We start from the raw sequence: 18,768 nt of genomic DNA, 5'->3' as shown, positions 1-18,768 counted from the left end.
ATTTAGTGATTAAAATTTTGATTGCAAGAACTGGTCGCTGGCAAGAGCTTAGAGGTAACTTCTTAAGGATACGCAACACAAATGGCACAGAACAGGGATCAAACTTGTATCATCTCAAAATCACAGGCACGGTCCACCAGGGAGGCCAAGTAGCCCAATAAAACTCCCAGGATCCTAGCCTGAGGAGCTTATTGATCTTATGCCATGACGCCATGGTCCTAACGTGATAACGTAGCTGCTGTGAGCTTACCTGCACCTCACTAAGGCTACCAGCTAATCTGGAAACATCCAGACACAATGCTCACATTACGTCCACTATTACGGCAAGGTAAGATACAGGCCTAGGGGGGAGAGGGGTGAAAAGCCATGCAACACAAAAAAGACCCCCCCAATTTAATTTCTTGAATTACCAAGGAGACACACAGTACCTGCAAATCCTATTACCGTGGCTGTGAAACTGTCATTGCTCCTAACCTCCTTGCAGTCTTGTTAAGAGTTTCAATGTAAAAAAAGAACATCCTGTTAACTGTGATGAGCGGCTTCAAAAGAAGAACACGGAGAAATAACACGGCACATGGGCACAGGAGTTTCATCAAGTTTTTATTGAAGACCGGAAAAAAATAACATGATCCATTTGCAAAGAATATCTTATTCTCTTACAGTTAAAGCAAATTACTCATTTTTAGTAAAGTGCACTTTTTAATTCGCACTGACCCTTCCGACCTTCAGGTGGCGCTCTATCCTATCAGAGAAGGATGCTAAATTTATGCTTCCTATAGGTCTGGGAGAGTCATACAATTAATACTAATATACAACACAGTCTGAATCAGCCTGTGCAGTGGGTCTAAAGTTGAAGGAACAGATCACCAGAAGGTTGTTAGGTGAATCCCACAGTCCATCCTATTGACACCAAACACATTGCTAATGTGGTAGATTACTATCGATACGGATGGAGACCATTAGACTGAAATTCAGGCTATGATAAAGTGACTTAGAGTAAAGGGGGTAACAAGGCATGGCCTTTACCCATGACGGTGTACCTGCATATTAACGGGGAGTAACAGTGTCTCTTTGAGCCTCTGAAATCCTCATCACTGAAGCTACAAAACTGAGGGAGAACAGGGAGGAGGAGAAGTACATTTAGTATTTACTATGACCGAAAATAGAAATATTTATATACTTACTTTATTTAGAGATTAGTCAACAGCTACAAGCAGTCAATAATAGTTCTGCTGCAGACCTTCAAAGGTGTAATCAATGAGAAAAACTACACCCTTGCAGTAGAACTAGCAGCCTTGCAGAGTTTAGTCCTTTTAAAAAATATAGTGCTATTTCTGTACACACACAGGTCTTCTCTTTTGTCCCCCCAAGGTAGTATTTTATACCTTAAAGTTAGCTCTTCAGTTTTGGCACTGAGGTGAACCACACAGCCTTTGTTCACACCATTTTGCTGGAAAGACATAATTGGCTATGGGGTGCGGTCTGTGGGTTCAAGAGGGCGGGGCTGGAAACTGAGTGAGCCAATCAGATCTCCCACCAAGGAAAAGCGCCAGGAGAGATCATTAACACATGATCCCTCTGCCAAAGAATAAGTTAAAACTCTCTATAGCTTTGAGTATCTATATGGATATTTAGAGACTTTCAAGAAAGACGATGGAAGTCTTACGGCTGGAATTAAAAACACCAGGGAGAAAGGTGAAGACAATAGCCTTGGGGCCAACTTCCCGACATCTGGGATGTTTTTCTACAAAAACAAACATAAGAAAACAGCACTAATCTCACCAGCCAACAGCCCAGAGGCAGTGCGGCTCAGCAGGCTGGGACGCTGCTCCTGTGATTGGAAGGTCGCTGGGTCAAATCCCAGTGTCAGCAGAGTTATTTCACCGTTGGGCCCCTTGAGCACGACCCTTAACCCTTGTACATCGCTTTGGATAAAAGTGTGTGTAAGGTAATGAAAAAGGATTGGTAAAGATCCCTTTTAGCCCATGGTTTTTGCAAGTAAGGACAGTCCAATCAAATCCTGACAGTGGTTAATTCTCCGTGGTGAAGTCGGAGAGCTAACTGGTGACCTAACGTCGCCCAGCAGCAATACTTCTAACAGCTATAATACCTTCAGTACTAAGCAACAGAAAGACCTGAGCCTGGCATCCACCCTTCATCACCATCATCCAAGAAGCACTTATGCTTTGTTCCCAGAAACATGATCCAGTTAACCATCACAATTCCCACGCCAAACAGCAAATCACCCACATGTTCTATGATCGAGGGCACCTGCAGATTTCTCTTCTGGCCACCAGGGGGAGAAGTGAATTACAGGTAATCGCATAAGACCTCACCTAGAGGGCAAGGCACAATCTGTGGCCTCGCAGGATTGCAAGACGGCCTTTTGATTGGTAGTCAGAATCAAAATGCCGTGACAATGCCCACCACAAGTGCTATTCCCCAAGTCTCCATCCACCACTTTCGCCAAAATAATATCCTGCTTCTACAGTCACTTCCTGTTCACTAAGGATGTATACCGCCCATTAAATTGATGGCCCACACCGGTTTCCACAGTGTTGGTGGGCTGAGTAATCAATGGCACCAAAGTGTTCAGGTCATCAAACCTCAAACTCTCTTTTCCACCTGAAGCCCATTAAAAGACCGAAGGCCAGATATTTCATAGACACCTCAAACCTCACAAACTCAATTTCTGCACGATTCACCTCTCAGTGGTTTGCCCTCAACACCTCCTATTGACTTGCTGTGCCCCCTACTGGTACACACTCCATACCAAAAACAGCCAGCACCTCTAAAAATGCAAAGTATTAAATAAGGTCTGACATCCAGGGTCAGGGAATGCTTGCAGTCGTGGTTGGCGTTCACACATATATACTTCACACAGAAGTCTCTGAAATAAGTGGGCCTCATCTTCAACTATATATTTTGGCAGGACCATGGTCATGTGGTCCACCTCATGGACCAATTAGAATAAAGAAAATCGAATATAATCCAAACCTGAACTAAATAAAAGAAGACATAACTGCTTAGCAACCATAACCATGGGAACATGAGCCCACTGGTCATAGCCGGTCTGGTTCTCTGTGCTCAGGACAGCGACTCGGCGGTGAAGAACCTGGCCACCGGTTCTGCTCTGGCTTATTGGTTCTGTGCAGTCCTGGACTGATGTTAAAGTGCCTTTGGGTGCAGGTGAGAACAGTGTGGTATCAGTGTCGTGCTGAGCACAGAGAGGGGAAGGACAGGAGAACCGGCCTCTGTCTGACAGTGTCCCTCCGGACCGGCCATGGGGGGGGTAACTAGATCGTGGAGGGTCAAGGTTTTTGATTGGACGTCGTCTTCCTCGGACTGGGCAGAGGTGGCGACGAGCATAGCTTGTTAACACAAACAAACACCCCCCCCCCCCCCCCCCGTTACTCCCTGGACTGGTAGAACAGGATGTAGCCGGACTCTGAGTTTTTCGAGATGTCAGACGTCAAGCCATAGAACTCCTCGATGGCTTGAGCGTCGATTTTCTGCATGGGGGGTGAAAACAGCGAATTAGACACGGCCAAAGCTCTGTGCGAGTGTGTGTGAGTGACAGCGTGTGCCAGGCACAGTGGGAGTCTTACCTCCACGATGTCATCATCAAACAGTAGCCAGAAGCCGTGGCTCTTGACGATGGTGATGTAATGTCCTCTGTTGGGGCCGCTGGCGAGATGAGAGAAGAGGACCCTGAGTAAACAGCGACCTATTGGGAGGGGTGTGTGTTCGCAGGTTTGTAATGTCCCCACAATAAAGTAAAACCTCTTACTTTTTAGCTTGCGGGAACATTTCTCAGGTCCCCACAATATAAATCTCAATGTTATAAAAATCTATGAATGCAATCAAAAAACTAAAAATGCCTAAAATCTTGTATTTTGTTTGGTTACTTATGGTTAAGGTTAGGGCTGAGTAGGGGTTAAGGTCGTCATGTTGGGATTAGAGTTTTCCCCATAGAAAGTCCCCACATAGATATAATTACAAACCTGTGTGTGTGTGTGTGTGAGTATGGGTGTGTGTTCTTTACCTGCCGCAGTGCACCACCACGGCCACCAGGTCGTACATGCGATCCAGGTTGACTGCGTCGCCTGACGTGTTGAAAAGGCGCAGCTCCAGCGGGAAGACGACGCGGTAAGAAAGCTTGGTGTAGCGGTGCAGCTGCTCCATGTACTTAAATCTCTTCAGGTGCAGGGCTAGTATCATAGGCAGCCTCTTCACCCGCATGCTGCACCAACACACAGCGGATTACACACAGAGGGTGTTACAAAAACACAGGGCGTTACAGATAGAGACACAGCGTCACACACACAGAATGTTACACACAGAGGGTGTTACAGAAACACAGGGTTACACACATAGCACATTATGGACAGAGACAAAGCGTTATAGACACGTTACAAATAGTGTATTACAGACAGAACGTTACATACAGAGACAAAGCATTAGACACCACATAACAAACAGAGTCCGTTACAGACACACAGGGTGTTACAGACCGAGACACAGAGTGGCATATACAGCATGCTACAGACAGAGACACAGGGTTACACACACAGCGCATTACACACAGAGGGTGTTAGAGACACCAAGCATTACACAGATAACATTACACACACATACAGTTACAGAATTACAGTCTCTCTCTCTCTCTCTCTCACACACACACACACACACACACAGAGTTACAGCATTAGTCTCTCTCTCTCACACAGACATACACACACACTCCCGTCTGTCAGCACACTGACCGCTTCTGCGCCTCCTGCTTGCTGCAGCATGTCTCACAGTAGTACTTGTACTCACTGCACAGCGTCTCTGTGTTACTGAAGTCCCTGCAAAACAGTTACCACTGCATACAGTTTTTACTGCCCTTTCAGTTCACTGCATGCTCATACTGCAATGCATTAAAAAGAATCACGGTGCAGAAATGTCGCTAAGGCTGTCACTGCAATTTACATTAAGTCTAGTGCCGAACATACTCAAACCTAAGTTTGAAGCGTTCCCCAGCTCACTCTTCGTTCTCTTACCTCAGACAGTGCGTTATTGATGTGTTCTGCTCCACATCTACTGAAAGGTCCAGAAAGTCTTCATCTTTACTGCTGACCTGCAGGGTGTAATAAAAGAGAGGTAATTGACTACAGCTTTAAATCACATCACAGCTTTAAATCACACACTGCACCCAGGGGTAAAAACAATGAATCTTTGGGTATTCCCCTCAGGAATCTAACTGGTTATCAGAGTGAACCTTGAATTTTCAGGAATGAAGGTATGGGCTGATATTTGTGCCACTAGAAACTGAATATGAATTTTGTATATTTGAATCTGCAGTTATCCGCATTACAAAACTGAATCTGAATTTAATAGTTTGAATCTGAATTCCAGTAACTTGAAATAGCATTTATCCTACCTCGAAAAATTCAGTTCGCAAATTCAATTTCAATCTAGTGTGACACACGTCCGGGTCCTTGAGAAAAAGTAATCGACCGCAGATTCACACGCAACTCATTTCCACCTTTACGGCAGTTCTGCAGGTCGGGGTAAAGAGGAGGCGTGTGCCGGGGTGTCAGAAAAACAAATGCTGGATTAGCAGGTTTGTCATTACCTTATGATACATATGAGAATAAGCTTTATATACACAAGCGATAACATAAACATTAACCATACGTCTGGTTAGTATATGGCAGTATATGTGGTTAAATGAACGATTTCTGGCACTGCTAGTTTATGTTAATATGGTAGACTAACGCAAAACTAGCTAGGGATATGAATTTTACTTCTAGTTTAGTTTAAGTTATGGCTCGCCTGTTCATCTCATGTCGCTTTCTAGCAGTGTTTATGCTAAATATTTTTTAAAAATATTCATCTTGCCAATATGAGGCAGAAATCAGTATTAATTTTATGTGAGTACGGAATATTATTTAGCACTTCATAATGCATAGAGAATGTAAATATGACCAATAAAGTTATGTCCATGCAATGACATTTTTGTGGTGTTCTTGACTCTTTTCCTTTCTTAAACACCTACATTACTAGTGTGTTTTGGTAATGAAAATGGCCTATAACTGATTACATAAAACATTACATTTTTGTGGAGAAAAAAACACTGAATATGAAATATTAAGCAAATGTGTTTACATCCGCGATACACTCAAAATGGCTAATGGGGGCGTGTTAAACAGTGCAGACACGTGACTGACAAAGACCAATGCAAGGTTTGCTACTGAAGGAAGGGATTCGCAAAAATTCACGGCTGGATATTTTAAAAAACACAACTAGAGATGGTCATGCCACCATGATATTCAGCTGAGGGACCAAATAGTAAAAGAGATGATTGACAAACATCATCTAGGGGTGTGGATCAAGGGAGAATGGTGAATGGTTGAAGAAATCATGATGCTTAAGTGACGAGATATTGTGCCCCGCCACTCTCGCGTGACGCTTGTCTCTGAGCAGAGTACTGGCAACTTGTGAGAAGTGGTGGTACGATAAAGATTAAGATATAGCAGTGCCGGTAATTCTTAATTTTTATTACGTATATGATCCTGCATTTGCGCCTGCGACACCCCGGCACACGCCTCCTCTTTACCCCGACCTGCAGAACTGCCATAAACGTGGAAATGAGTTGCGTTGTGAATCTGCAGTCGATTACTTTTTCTCAAGAACCCGGATGTGTGTCACACTAGATTGAAATTGAATTTGCGAACTGAATTTTTCGAGGTAGGATAAATGCTATTTCAAGTTACTGGAATTCAGATTCAAACTATTAAATTCAGATTCAGTTTTGTAATGCGGATAACTGCAGATTCAAATATACAAAATTCATATTCAGTTTCTAGTGGCACAAATATCGGCCCATATGAAGAGAACAGCAGTTCTATATTTCTACAGAATATAGTTCTATATAATGCACTTTGAGATTTGGCTCAAATGTAAAGTGTCTTACTAATAAAATGTATTAGTTATTATTATTATTATTAATATTATTATTATTATTATCATCAAAGAGCATTTATAAGCATTCATAAGCATTCAGATGAACCTTCTCAGAATTCTACTATCTCTTGGTCACAGGAGTGGGTTTGTTGTTTGGGGGCCCTACGCTAAAAGTCACTTCAGGGCCCCTCGCACCCCCTAGTGGAGTAACTGTTTGAAGCTAATTGGGAGCCCCATGCAAATACAAGGTACAATGGGTAGTAATATGGAAACCCTCTGCCGACACAAGATATCAGTTTTCCATGTCAAAATTTACTGGCATGTCAGAGGAAAGAGACCCCCCCCCCCCAGGGCTGCGAGCGAAACCTCAGCTCCCAGAATCCCGCGTTAATGAGCTCACCGTCTCGCAGTTGAGGCAGCGCGTCTCATTGGTCAGCGTGCCCTGGAAGATGTCGTGCACCCAGGTGGGCTCTGCCTTGCTCTCCTCCGCCTGTCCACCTGGCACCGAGCCGTTCTTCAGCCTGCCGTTCTGCTTCTCCTGCTTTTCCTCCTGCAGGATGTCGGCCACCGTGTTCAGCAGGTAGTTGAGAAACTCGTGAGCGTCCTGCTGCATGTAGTTGTCAAACAGGTCTGTGGGGGAGGGGGTAGGTGATACAGAGCGGGGCCGTTAAGACAGAGGTTCAAATACTTGTGACACGCGACAGTCTTTGTACACGCCTAAATCACTTGAATTACCATGATGACCAAGAGAAAGAAGCCATTTATTCAGGTTTGTACATCCAAAAGGTCATAATTATGATCCTAAGGATGCATATCAATGCATAATTATCAGAATTTAAGAAAAACAATATATGTTACTTGTAAATGGAAATGTTTCAATAGGTTATGCAATCTTTTCTCCAGTTTTATCCAAATTGATAACGATTTGTCACAACATCCTGTCCTCGTGATCAATATCCAGAACCACTTTTCACTTGCATGGGGGCTGTGGACTGGGGCATTGCAACGCTACTCCGGAGCAGCTCAAGGGGCGGCTTTCAGGAGGTGAGTCCGGGTTCGTAAACCCTTTAGTATAAGGCAGTAAAGGAGGCTGGAGAAAACCTTCCTGGCCGGACATGGTGAGGATATACACCTGCACAGCTGCTGTAAACATAATGCAATAAAAAAATAACCTAAAGTGGTGGAGCATGGGAGGCATTAAGTGTCTTAACTGAATGAGCCAGAATAGAAAAATCACGCAGCAGGACATTACTGCATGCAGTGAATCACAGCCAGGCAACATTAGCTACTATGAGCATCGGAAATTAACAACTCTTTAACAGCTGAGCTATGAAGCACACGGATTCATCAGACATGACTAGGTGCTCATGAGCCTCATGCACTGATCAGACAGACAGACATAGCCCTTATAAATGAATAAATTAACAATCCCTCTGCACACATGAATGAATTAATTAAAGCTGCATTTATACAGTGCTTTTCATGACACCCAAAGCGCTTTACAGAAACAATGGGAGCCACTTCGACCACCATATGCCAGTCATTACCAGCTGCCACAAGGCCCCACTCATCCATCAGGCATGGCGAATCACTCACCGTTCTCCTTGCGAAGGCGTGAGATGAACTTCTTGGGCGGGATGACGCCCACCTTCTTCTTCTGCGTGGCGATGCTGTGGAAGAGGTCGGCCAGGCAGGTGAGCAGGTTCTCCTTCTTGCGCTGGCCGGCCTTGTAGGCGAGGACGTTCTCCCGGAATGGCCGGCAAAAATACAATGCTTGCAGCACCGAGTTGCAATAGCAGGTGTTGCCGAACTGGGGGTGGGGGTGGTGGTGGTGGGGTCAGTGAGGCAGAACATATATACCCTTCAGCAAGGTAAAGTACCCAGTAGCTCGGAATAAATAGATAGGACTAATCTGCTTATTTATCTTTTTTAGTTTATTTATAGTGAAGCCTCTTTGTAATGTCTGTAATATACTGTCCACAAATCAACAATCTACATAAGTGACTTGAAGATGGACAGATGGATGGATGGCTTAACCATATCCCTATTATGATTCACATCCTGGCAGATTGAAGAGATACACATGTTGAGCGACACTCACGTTGACCAATCCAAAGTAGTGTTCATTGATTGGGAACTGTTCTGGACCAATGTCTTTCTCCAGTGCAGAGGCATTGGTGCCCTGTGGGACAAACAGCATCAGAGCAGAGTGAGGATAGAATCAACACAATTATATGGGCACCTTTTCAGATTTTATTTTAAATGCAGAAATGACAGATTTAAGCAGCTGTAGATCTTACATATACAAAATAGCATTATTTGTATTTATATATAATTGACAGACAGTTGACACACTAAGTTTAATGATGCATATGAATCATAGTGCCTCTGATGGAAATGAGAGCAGCAGGAGTTGTAGGGCGATAAAAAGGAATAATCGCTCGTCGCCGGTTCAGCTACATCATGCGGTAAATGGGCAATATCCTATGACGATTAGGACAAAGCACCGCAAATAGTCCGTGCTGGGGACCGAGCTTCCCAGCAAACACAACACATAGATCCGAGTACACTAGCACTCATTACTGTTTTAATACTGCCGTCACAACGGTGTCACATTCTGGGTCTGAGTAAAGCCGCCATACCCGCCCCCGCCCCCCATCAATTAGGGTGTCTCTACCTATACTGACGTGACACCAACACTTACGGGAAAAGTAATTTATGTAACTGCTGACATCACACTGTCTAAAGGAGTGTGTGGCATGGTGGCCCTCCAGAGTGCAGGGGGGGAACCCCACATGAACAAGGAGAAAGAGATGCAAACTCCATGCAGGTATAGCTTGTGCAAAATTCAACCCTCCAAAGCAAGCCAAAAGGCAGATAAATACCAAAGCAAGGAAACTTTAAATCTACTTCAGTTTTCCCCTTCTCTGTTTAGGGAAAAAAAAACACCCACCGGATGCATGTAAGCGGTGTTTCAGACTCAAATCTCCACTCCAGTGCGGTAGAGGACCAGGTGACGATAGTATGACCACCATAACGAGACGCATCTGCACTCACTGCAAAAGCACCGATCCGAGCCCCATCCTGGGAACATTAGCCAACTTGCCGTGGGTTTACCATCACTCGCTTCTTCTTCACTAGCAGCACCCACTACCATTAATAAACATAGCTTAAGCCATTTCGGGGTAACACAAGCACGGGGGCAAGAAGACAGAAGAACGCACTTGGTCAGCGTCTTTAAAACGAGACGTCAGCTCATAGACAGCAATGGATTTTAAAAGAATCTTCCTACTCAACGCTTGCAAAGAATTAGGTTTGGTAGATGAAAACAACGCGCCTGACGTATCGAGTTTTCTGAAATGCGCGATAAATGTTGCATGGTGACACGACCGGCAACTGTCCAGCGATCATCCCGGACGGGGAGCAAGATCGCCCGTGCATTGATGATAGCATTCATCTCAGACATTACTCACCATATTACAAATGGAGGCGATGTTTCTGACAGTCATTTAGTTTACAGGGTCCTCCTCACCGCCATGCTTTATGAAATAAACATGATCGCGAGTGCAGAACGACGCCGGAGAGTGCCCCGCTTTACAGCCGCAGCCGAGGGCCAACCTGCAATCCCAAAACCCCGAAAAGTGACTTTTGTCGGCCACCGAGATACAAACTGCGCCGTTCACAGTGGGATATCTGTACGTGCAATGTGCAGGAAGGAATTTCTTTTTATGAATAATATCCGGTGCCTGGTTCAGTGCATTGTCAATCGCCTGTCTTTGATTAAGACGACGGATGAATGGACAGTAAACACCGATAATTGCGGCAGGTTGATGGCATTGGATTACAACCTATTCCCTGCGAATAGACGGTCCCGCCCACCGAGGCAGAAAGATGCAGGCGGTTTAACGCGGAGCTCGAGGGGCTTGCGAATCGACCAATGTGAAGCTGGACAATGACCGCAAACTTGGGTTGAGACCAATCAAACAGAAGCTAAGGCGGGAAAGAAAATCTGGAGTCCAGGAGATGAACTCCAGCGGATGTGGTACAGTATAAGTACAGTAAGTACTGTACAGCATTTGAGAAGACTTTGCAAGTTGGTGTCGTCATCTTAATCTTATTGGCCTTTGAGGTGAATTACACGTATATTTATTGAAATGAGCTAAATCATAGAAATCATAAATAATTAACAGGAGGTGACTAATCCAAGTGACATAAGTACCAGTAAATGTTTACAGTTATGTAACCCACCATTAGCAAACACATTCAGGCAATTATTTGTTGGCCATATTTATTTTTGTCGCAGATTCAATTTACATACAGACTCATCAGTAAGTCGAATTCTGTTTAGTTTTAGTAGGAACTTAATGTGCTTGTCATATGTACAAAGATCACCCGGAATAACACACAATCAGTCTACTATTGATAATTAGTAACCACTGCAGATAAAATGATGTATCTTGAAAAAGATAATACTGTAACTAAAAATGCACAAAAGAATGTTATTGGTTACTATTATCCAGCTTCGAATAGGCTCTAAATATTGCGCATTCACGTTCTAAATAAACGACTCATTTTGGTGAAACGTAAATTTGTAAGAAGATGAATTTGAAATCACTACACGCAAAAGTGCCGTAGCTTTTATATTCAATTTTAACTGGTGAAAATAAATTGAAATTGAACACGGCTAACATCTACATGGCTTTCATATAATAACTACTGCGAATTACAGGTCGTTTATCGATATCCGGGTTTATTTCCCGGGGTTTTGCAGGATTGCCAGATTGTGCTTATTGTTTCAGCTATTTCATGTTAGATAATTAAATTTAAAAGTACACAATTGATTATCTACAAACTGTACGATAATTACATTAATTAATTCTATTTAACGACTTCGCCCCTTATAGGTTCTTTACTATTAAAAGTCCGCTTCCGTAGTCTTTTATTCCCGGGGCATCTCGGGATATGTAGTACATGTCTTATAATGGTAACGCAGCGCTAAGCGACTGCCGGTCTCTTTATCTCTGGTCACCAAGGAAGGCGGACGTGTTCTTCTGTGCTTGAGTGAAGGCTGAGTAAGTTTCACATCTGTATAATGCAAGAAAAATACGAGTCGGGGAAGTTTGGATGCTTTATTTTAATTATTTCTTGATGATACTCTGTCGTTTCTTATTTTTCAAACCTTAATTTAAGTAAAACTTTCTTTAGGCTAGGCTAAGCTAAGCTAAGTAGCCATGTTAGCTGGATGTTTTCACGCGGGAGAGAAATTCGGGCCACATTAACACTATATAACCCATAGTTCATAGAAAAGATTTTTGGAAATAACAGTATAAACATGGCCTGTGCAGAGACAACGCTTCTTCCTGGATTATCTGATCATACATACAACATTTACATTAGTGCTTGAAGTGGGCCGGAACGCAGTTCCGGAACTTCTGTATTTTCGTCTTTTGGGTTCCGCCACTTTTTTCTGCGTTCCGGTGTTATGCCGAAAAACGCATCCCTGCCTTATAATGCATGCCTGTGTTCTGATGAGTTGAGCTTTTAAGGGTTTTTTTAGGGGTTAGGGTTTTAGGGGGGTTTTGGCGGTTAGGGTTTTAGAGGTTTTTGGGGGGTTAAGGTTAGAGTTTTACGGGTTTTTTGGGGCTATTGATTAGCACTACGGTAGCCTTACTCGACAAAGTAGCTCAACTCGTTTCGGAACAGCGACCAATCGGTCATTTAGACAGGCATTCATTCTACGGCAGGGATGCCTTTTTCGGCATAACACCTGTACTTACTGAAACTGATCCGACGCAGCGACAGTGGCCCGAGAATAGACAATATCACAAGACCGATAAAAGACTACATTACCCACGAGCCACGACAGTGCCCTATCATATGCATCCACTGAGTCCCAACCAATCGCATCAGCTTTAGCCCTAGTTTATTGTTAGGCCTACAAGTATCACACTGGTCTGGTTCATGTTGTTTTAATGGTTTTTCAGTATTCCATTTGTGAATGAGAAAAAAGTAAAAAAAAAAAAAAAAAAAAAAAATAGTTTTTGAACCAACACATCCTAAAGACTTGATTTTTTTTTCACCGCACAAATGTTAACTCGGAAAATTAGAGTTCCTGCACTTATTTTTTTCCCACTTCAAGCACTGATTTACATTACATTTATAACGAACTGAAACACGTGCCTTAATGCAACATCTGTAAGTTACTAATGAATAACTTACAGAACACCTTCCTTTCTAGAGATTACTCCATAAAGTAATGAGTGGTCCGTAGATTTATTCTGAGCATCATCCCCTTTTTTGCCCATTTAAGACGTGTGCCGTGTCTTAAATGACTAACACAGGGGGGTAGAACACATCTCTCATAAACCTAAAGCGGAGGCTGTAATCCACGCTTTGGATCCTGTCGGGAGATACACGTTTATTGGTTATGTAATGCAGCTATATAAAGCAGCTGTTAATGCGGACGAACATCTTACTAGAGTAATTCAGACCAAATGTCTTTCCCATAGATATTACTGCAGGGCCTCAAACTGACTACCTTCCAGCTGGGATGATCTTTCGAGAGATCCAGCCAATGCCATTGGCAAAAAATACTGTTGGAAGTCGTCTTGCCTCAAATTAGTATTAGTATCGTTCTCCTGCATAGTTTGTTTAAACTTTTTTTTAAAACTCTGGCCTTTTTCATCGACTGGACGGATGTTTAAAATGTGTAATGGGGTTCCAGCACTACTGGAGAAACCTAAAACACGAACGCCTTGGCATGTTTAAAGTGTTCCTCTGCTGCTAGATTGTTTAGCACTTGGATTTACTTGCTTGTCTGAAGCTAATGCTTAATTAGTTTCTCAACTGTACCTCTCTGCTTAATTACGTACTTGAATTAATCAGCAAACCTGGATGGGCAATTGACGTGCCTTCTGTGTCTTGCAGGATGAAGGAACCAATGATTGCTGCATCCTGGACATAGGAGCAATGCGAAAGGTATGGCTTTCCAGATTAGCTCTGAAGTTGATAAACTATGATGGAAAGGTTAAGCCATCCACAGAATCCTGTCCCCTTTTTTGCCCATTTAAGACGTGTGCCGTGTCTTAAATGACTAACACAGGGGGGTAGAACACATCTCTCATAAACCTAAAGCGCAGGCTGTAATCCACGCTTTGGATCCTGTCGGGAGATACAACCACTGGTTGCTTCCTGTGTTTCTGGATTTGCGCCCCTGCGTTGAAGCGTGCCGCTTTTCGGGATTCCGGCTTAGTGAAATGTTCAACACTGATAACAGCATGGTGGTGCTTAAGAGCCCTGGTTTGGAGGCCAGTGTGCATGACATGAATCCTGCTCTTCATGGGCTATGCGCACTTTGTACCAGTATCCGGATGAAAAGTCAGATAAATTTGCTTGGTGTTTGCCAGCTGTCAGTTGAAAAGCAAGAACGTGACAGAACTCTGATGTATTCTTTTACAGGGAAGGATTCATACAAGGATTATTAGGAACACCTTTTCAATTTCTCATTAATGCAATTATCTAATCAACCAATCACATGGCAGGTGCTTCAATGCATTTAGGGGTGTGATCCTGGTCAAGACAATCTCCTGAACTACAAACTGAATGTCAGAATGGGAAAGAAAGGTGATTTAAGCGATTTTGATCGTGGCATGGTTGTTGGTGCCAGACGGGCCGGTCTGAGTATTTCACAATCTGCTCAGTTACTGGGATTTTCACGCACAACCATTTCTAGGGTTTACAAGGAATGGTGTGCAAAGGGAAAAACATCCAGTATGCGGCAGTCCTGTGGGCGAAAATACCTTGTTGATGCTAGAGGTCAGAGGAGAATGAGCCGACTGATTCAAGCTGATAGAAGAGCAACTTTGACTGAAATAACCACTCGTTACAACCGAGGTATGCGGCAAAGCATTTGTGAAGCCACAACACGCACAACCTTGAGGCGGATGGGCTACATCAAAAGAAGACTCCACCTACCTGAGCATTGTTTCTGACCATGTCCATCCCTTTATGACCACCATGTACCCATCCTCTGATGGCTACTTCCAGCAGGATAATGCACCATGTCACAAAGCTCGAATTATTTCAAATTGGTTTCTTGAACATGACAATGAGTTCACTGTACTACAATGGCCCCCACAGTCACTAAATCTCAACCCAATAGAACATCTTTGGGATATGGTGGAACGGGAGCTTCGTGCCCTGGATGTGCATCCCACAAATCTCCATCAACTGCAAGATGCTCTCCTATCAATATGGGCCAACATTTCTAAAGAATGCTTTCAGCACCTTGTTGAATCAATGCCACGTAGAATTAAGGCAGTTCTGAAGGCGAAAGGGGGTCAAACACCGTATTAGTATGGTGTGTTTTTTGTGTGTATATGTCCCACAAAAAAACAGGAGGCAAAAGACGTTCCTCGTTGGCCCTACATGGTGAGCTGATTTCAAGAGGCCTTCTCTCTTACCTTTTAATAGGTGGTTTGCCCCTCTGAAAATAGCCCAGCATGTAATGGATGATGTGATGTTTGAAGTTAAAAGCTAGTCAGAAAAAGATTCAATGTCTGTGATGCAATTAATAAAGCTTTTTTATAAGTGTTAAATGCTCTTGGGTCTGATTTGTTGAACTGACATCATCAATCAATGTACCAAGGAATGGACATTTCTTGGTTTCCATGGTTACCTTCCATGCCTGAGCACTTGAATGCTTTTGAGCTCACTGCTGTCTTCACGGCTACTTCCCAAACACAGGGTCATAAAAATATCTGGCCACATCTCCTGTCACGTTTCCCTTATGTAACAGTCAGCATGACATCTAAATTTTGTTGTGGATTCACGTTGGACAACAGGTGTAACCATGTCTGTCTGGTTCTCATCAAATAAGAATACATCTCTGCGCAACTGTGAAGCTGTGATCCTTTTCATTCAACAGATGTCTGTGCTGTAACCCCCAACTGGAAACAATTACAATTAGAAATTAGACAGTGCAACAGTGGACTTGGTGATATATATGGACAAATTATGCTATACTCAGTACCTTGGCAGCACCTTCCACTATTCTATACATTTAATAGACCCTTTTATCCAAAGCAACGTACATTTTTGAGAAGTCAGGGTCAGTCGGTCTCTGGGGCAGGTTAGGGGCCTGGCTCAAGCACCCAAGTGTGTCCACTCTGATGACTATGCAGGCACCTGAGCTACACATCCGCCCTGGCATCTGAAAAGTGGGACATCCTAAGTCTTGGATTTCACGAGGAAGTTAGATCTGCATGCTTATGCTGGTTGGATTCAGCGGTAGGAAATGCAGGAGGGGAATGGCGCGTGGGTGTGTCCTGTGATGGGTTGGTGCCCCATCCTGGGTTGTTGCCTGCCTTATGCCCGTAGCCTCCGGGAGAGGATCCGGATTCCCTGTGACCCCGAATAGGGTAAGTGGTTACAGATGATTAGGACGGGTGCTGCACAGACTGATTCATCCAATTAGCACGTCATCATTCATGATGATGGTATTCACTAGAATGCTGATACCAGAGGTCTTGCTACACATTTGTGTTTTATGGGTAGCGACGATAGCAGGGTGGTGTGCCTGTGATTGAAAGGTTGCCGGTTTGAATCCTGTGCTTGGCAGGATTGCCACATCTCTGGGGGGCCCTCAAGCAAGGCCATTAACTCCCTGAAAAATGCTGGAGGGGTGACCAACCCTATGCTCAGACCCAGAGAGCAACATGGGATATGTGAGAACAAACATTACAAAGTACCTGTGCTTATAGAAAAGAAACTTTATTTGCCATTTGGTTTAATTCAATCATGAGATGTGATAGCCTGATTTAAATAAGTTTATTTAAATTTGACAGTAGGTAATGGGCATTAGCACATTAGCAGCAGCCATAACCACAGTGCCCTATGAGTAGGGAGACAGAATTAGCACAGAGGCTTATCATGGGCTTGCTAACAGCCCTGGCATTTAAAAAAAGGCCATAGCCCCAAGTATAAACCTTGACACCTTCTATTACATTACGTGATGGCTGTACTGAGGCTGCTGCACACTGTTCCCAGCTGGGCGACAGATTCCTGGCAAAGGGTGGGCAACTGGAGGGTTCACCCGCGCAGGGATTGGTTTCCAGGTATTAACTGCCATGGCAACGGTAGAACAATGGCTTCAGTGTGCAGCTCAGACATGCATTCCGGTAAGTTTGGATTTTTTACATACATTTTAGTGTGTTAGTGAGTAGGATCCCCCTGAAACAAGTGTGATGATACAGCAGATGTCGATTGACCCTCATTAAAGTTCCTAATTGTCTCTATACTAATATAGTCTCTGTTTAGCTTACAAACAAACATACAGGAGGGTCCAACGCTTTGTGTACTGTAAGTCCAAGCTGATCTGCTTTATTTACTGACTGTGACAACTTCCCTATGTCGCTTACATCGAATGCCAGTAACGGTGTAACTGAAGAGCTTCTCTCTGCAGCTCATGTAAGAGCCAATCGGGTCACTGATACCTGAGCCAAACCATTCTCTGGCTCTGCTTTCTCAACTGTGCATCATTTTCAATAAAAGCACCTGCAAAGTGAATTAAACGTGCACAGGAGCATAAAAATATTTTCCCAACAGGGCTGCATTTTCACCACTTCTTCCAGGCAGGTAACTCCAGACCCTCGACTAAACACAAAAAAGTTGCGTCCGCCTCCAATGTAATACAGCAGGAATTCTTTTATTTAAAAAAAAAATAAAAAATCCAGACCCTGTTTCGCAGCTTTCGTGCCACATGACATTTGTGAGGATATCTGCCATCCACATGGTCACACAAAAGCTGCCCATGTGCCCCCCCCCCCAATCTGCGAGGGGAACAGCAAGTCCCCACTCACAAGATGTCATGGCTGGGACTAGTGGCCCATCCATTGAAGCTTTAGAGCACAATGCTGTTCAGCACCATTCAGGACTATTGAGCCCTGCTAGAAAACTCTACCATGGTAATAGGCCTCTTCCCCAAACTCCCACTAACTGCCACGTGAATGAAGAATCATTCTGGGGATCCGGAAGGGGTCCTATCTGTCCAGCCATTAAGGTGCCATTTTTATATCTAGAATGCTGGCACATTACTCTGAACCTGACTCCTCATTAAGAAGCAGCTGCTGTAGCTTAGAAATGAAAGTATAATAAAACACTAACCTTTTCCCAAACAGTGGCACTTTAGAGGTATTTTACCCAGGAAGTCCTGCATAAAAGGTCTGACCACTCCAGAGAAAGTCATTGAGCAGAAAAAGAAAAGGTCTGGGTGCTATGAATATGCCGTGGTACGGGAATCTGTGGCGTAAACACAAGATGACACACTGCTGAGGTAATGAGCTCCAGTGAAAGCGGCGGGCGTGCGAGGTCTTTGTGGAAGCCACTCGCACGCCAGGCTCCTCGCACAAAAGCAGCCCTGCCTGGTAACGTAGGCAGCCCTCGTCACGTCTGCCCTTGAGGGTGACGACGGGCCCATATTACTGTATGAAGGAGAAGCTATACAGGACTGGAGCAGGGAGCTACTACTTGCATTATTTTTCAAAAAAGTGACGTGGACGTTTTGAGAAAGCAGGGTCAGCCACTCCTTGGAGTGATTTACTGTAAGGGCCTCGCTAATGGGCCCAACAGTGAAATCAATCTGCCAAGTCTAGGCTTTGAATCGGGGACCTTCTGATCACAGGCACAGTGTGGTAAGATGCTGAACCACGCATTGCACACAACACCATACTTTGTGGAAAGCAAAAGCAGAAGGCCACTCTGTGGTTCACTGGAGCAGGGAGCTGGATTATCCGGAAGGCCACCCTGTGGTTCACTGGA

At 44.0% G+C, this 18,768-nt stretch overlaps 1 protein-coding gene, 1 long non-coding RNA gene and 2 other non-coding genes across 5 annotated transcripts; 3 read left to right on the top strand and 1 right to left on the bottom strand.

The window, feature by feature from the left end:
- Positions 1–587: 587 nt before the first annotated feature.
- Positions 588–11,038, bottom strand: usp46 (ubiquitin specific peptidase 46). 2 transcript variants are annotated; one of them, XM_023823812.2, is made up of 9 exons: positions 10,425–11,038; positions 9,053–9,133; positions 8,548–8,761; positions 7,352–7,581; positions 5,046–5,122; positions 4,767–4,850; positions 4,046–4,243; positions 3,609–3,687; positions 588–3,512 (listed from the first exon to the last, which is right to left on the bottom strand). In XM_023823812.2, the coding sequence occupies exons 1-9, from the start codon at positions 10,458–10,460 to the stop codon at positions 3,411–3,413; spliced, it is 1,101 nt and encodes a 366-aa protein (XP_023679580.1). In that variant the 5' UTR covers positions 10,461–11,038; the 3' UTR covers positions 588–3,410. The 2 variants fall into 2 exon arrangements, with proteins under 2 accessions (XP_023679580.1, XP_072568629.1); XM_072712528.1 differs by lacking the exon at positions 10,425–11,038 and adding an exon at positions 9,905–9,999.
- Positions 11,039–11,924: 886 nt separating this feature from the next.
- LOC140590901 (uncharacterized) lies at positions 11,925–15,548 on the top strand. Its single transcript, XR_011991798.1, has 3 exons — positions 11,925–12,023; positions 13,879–13,929; positions 14,410–15,548. It is a non-coding gene; the product is annotated as an uncharacterized lncRNA (long non-coding RNA).
- LOC140578954 (small nucleolar RNA SNORA26) lies at positions 13,249–13,369 on the top strand. The gene has a single exon (XR_011983229.1). It is a non-coding gene; the product is annotated as a small nucleolar RNA SNORA26 (small nucleolar RNA).
- LOC140578955 (small nucleolar RNA SNORA26) lies at positions 14,010–14,130 on the top strand. The gene has a single exon (XR_011983230.1). It is a non-coding gene; the product is annotated as a small nucleolar RNA SNORA26 (small nucleolar RNA).
- Positions 15,549–18,768: the final 3,220 nt, after the last annotated feature.

The sequence above is a fragment of the Paramormyrops kingsleyae genome, chromosome 1 (genome assembly GCF_048594095.1).
Source record: "Paramormyrops kingsleyae isolate MSU_618 chromosome 1, PKINGS_0.4, whole genome shotgun sequence".
Lineage (NCBI taxonomy): Eukaryota > Metazoa > Chordata > Actinopteri > Osteoglossiformes > Mormyridae > Paramormyrops > Paramormyrops kingsleyae.
The sequence above is the reverse complement of the archived record's forward strand: the minus strand, read 5'-3'. Positions and strand labels throughout refer to the sequence as shown.

Excerpts from the sequence above, each read along its gene's own strand:
- usp46 (XM_023823812.2), bottom strand. The coding sequence starts at position 10,460 with ATGACTGTCAGAAACATCGCCTCCATTTGTAATATG. Across the intron at positions 7,582-8,547 it reads ACGCCTTCGCAAGGAGAACG|ACCTGTTTGACAACTACATG; the intron begins GTGAGTGATTCG and ends CCTCCCCCACAG. Across the intron at positions 3,513-3,608 it reads TTGATGATGACATCGTGGAG|AAAATCGACGCTCAAGCCAT; the intron begins GTAAGACTCCCA and ends CCCCCCATGCAG.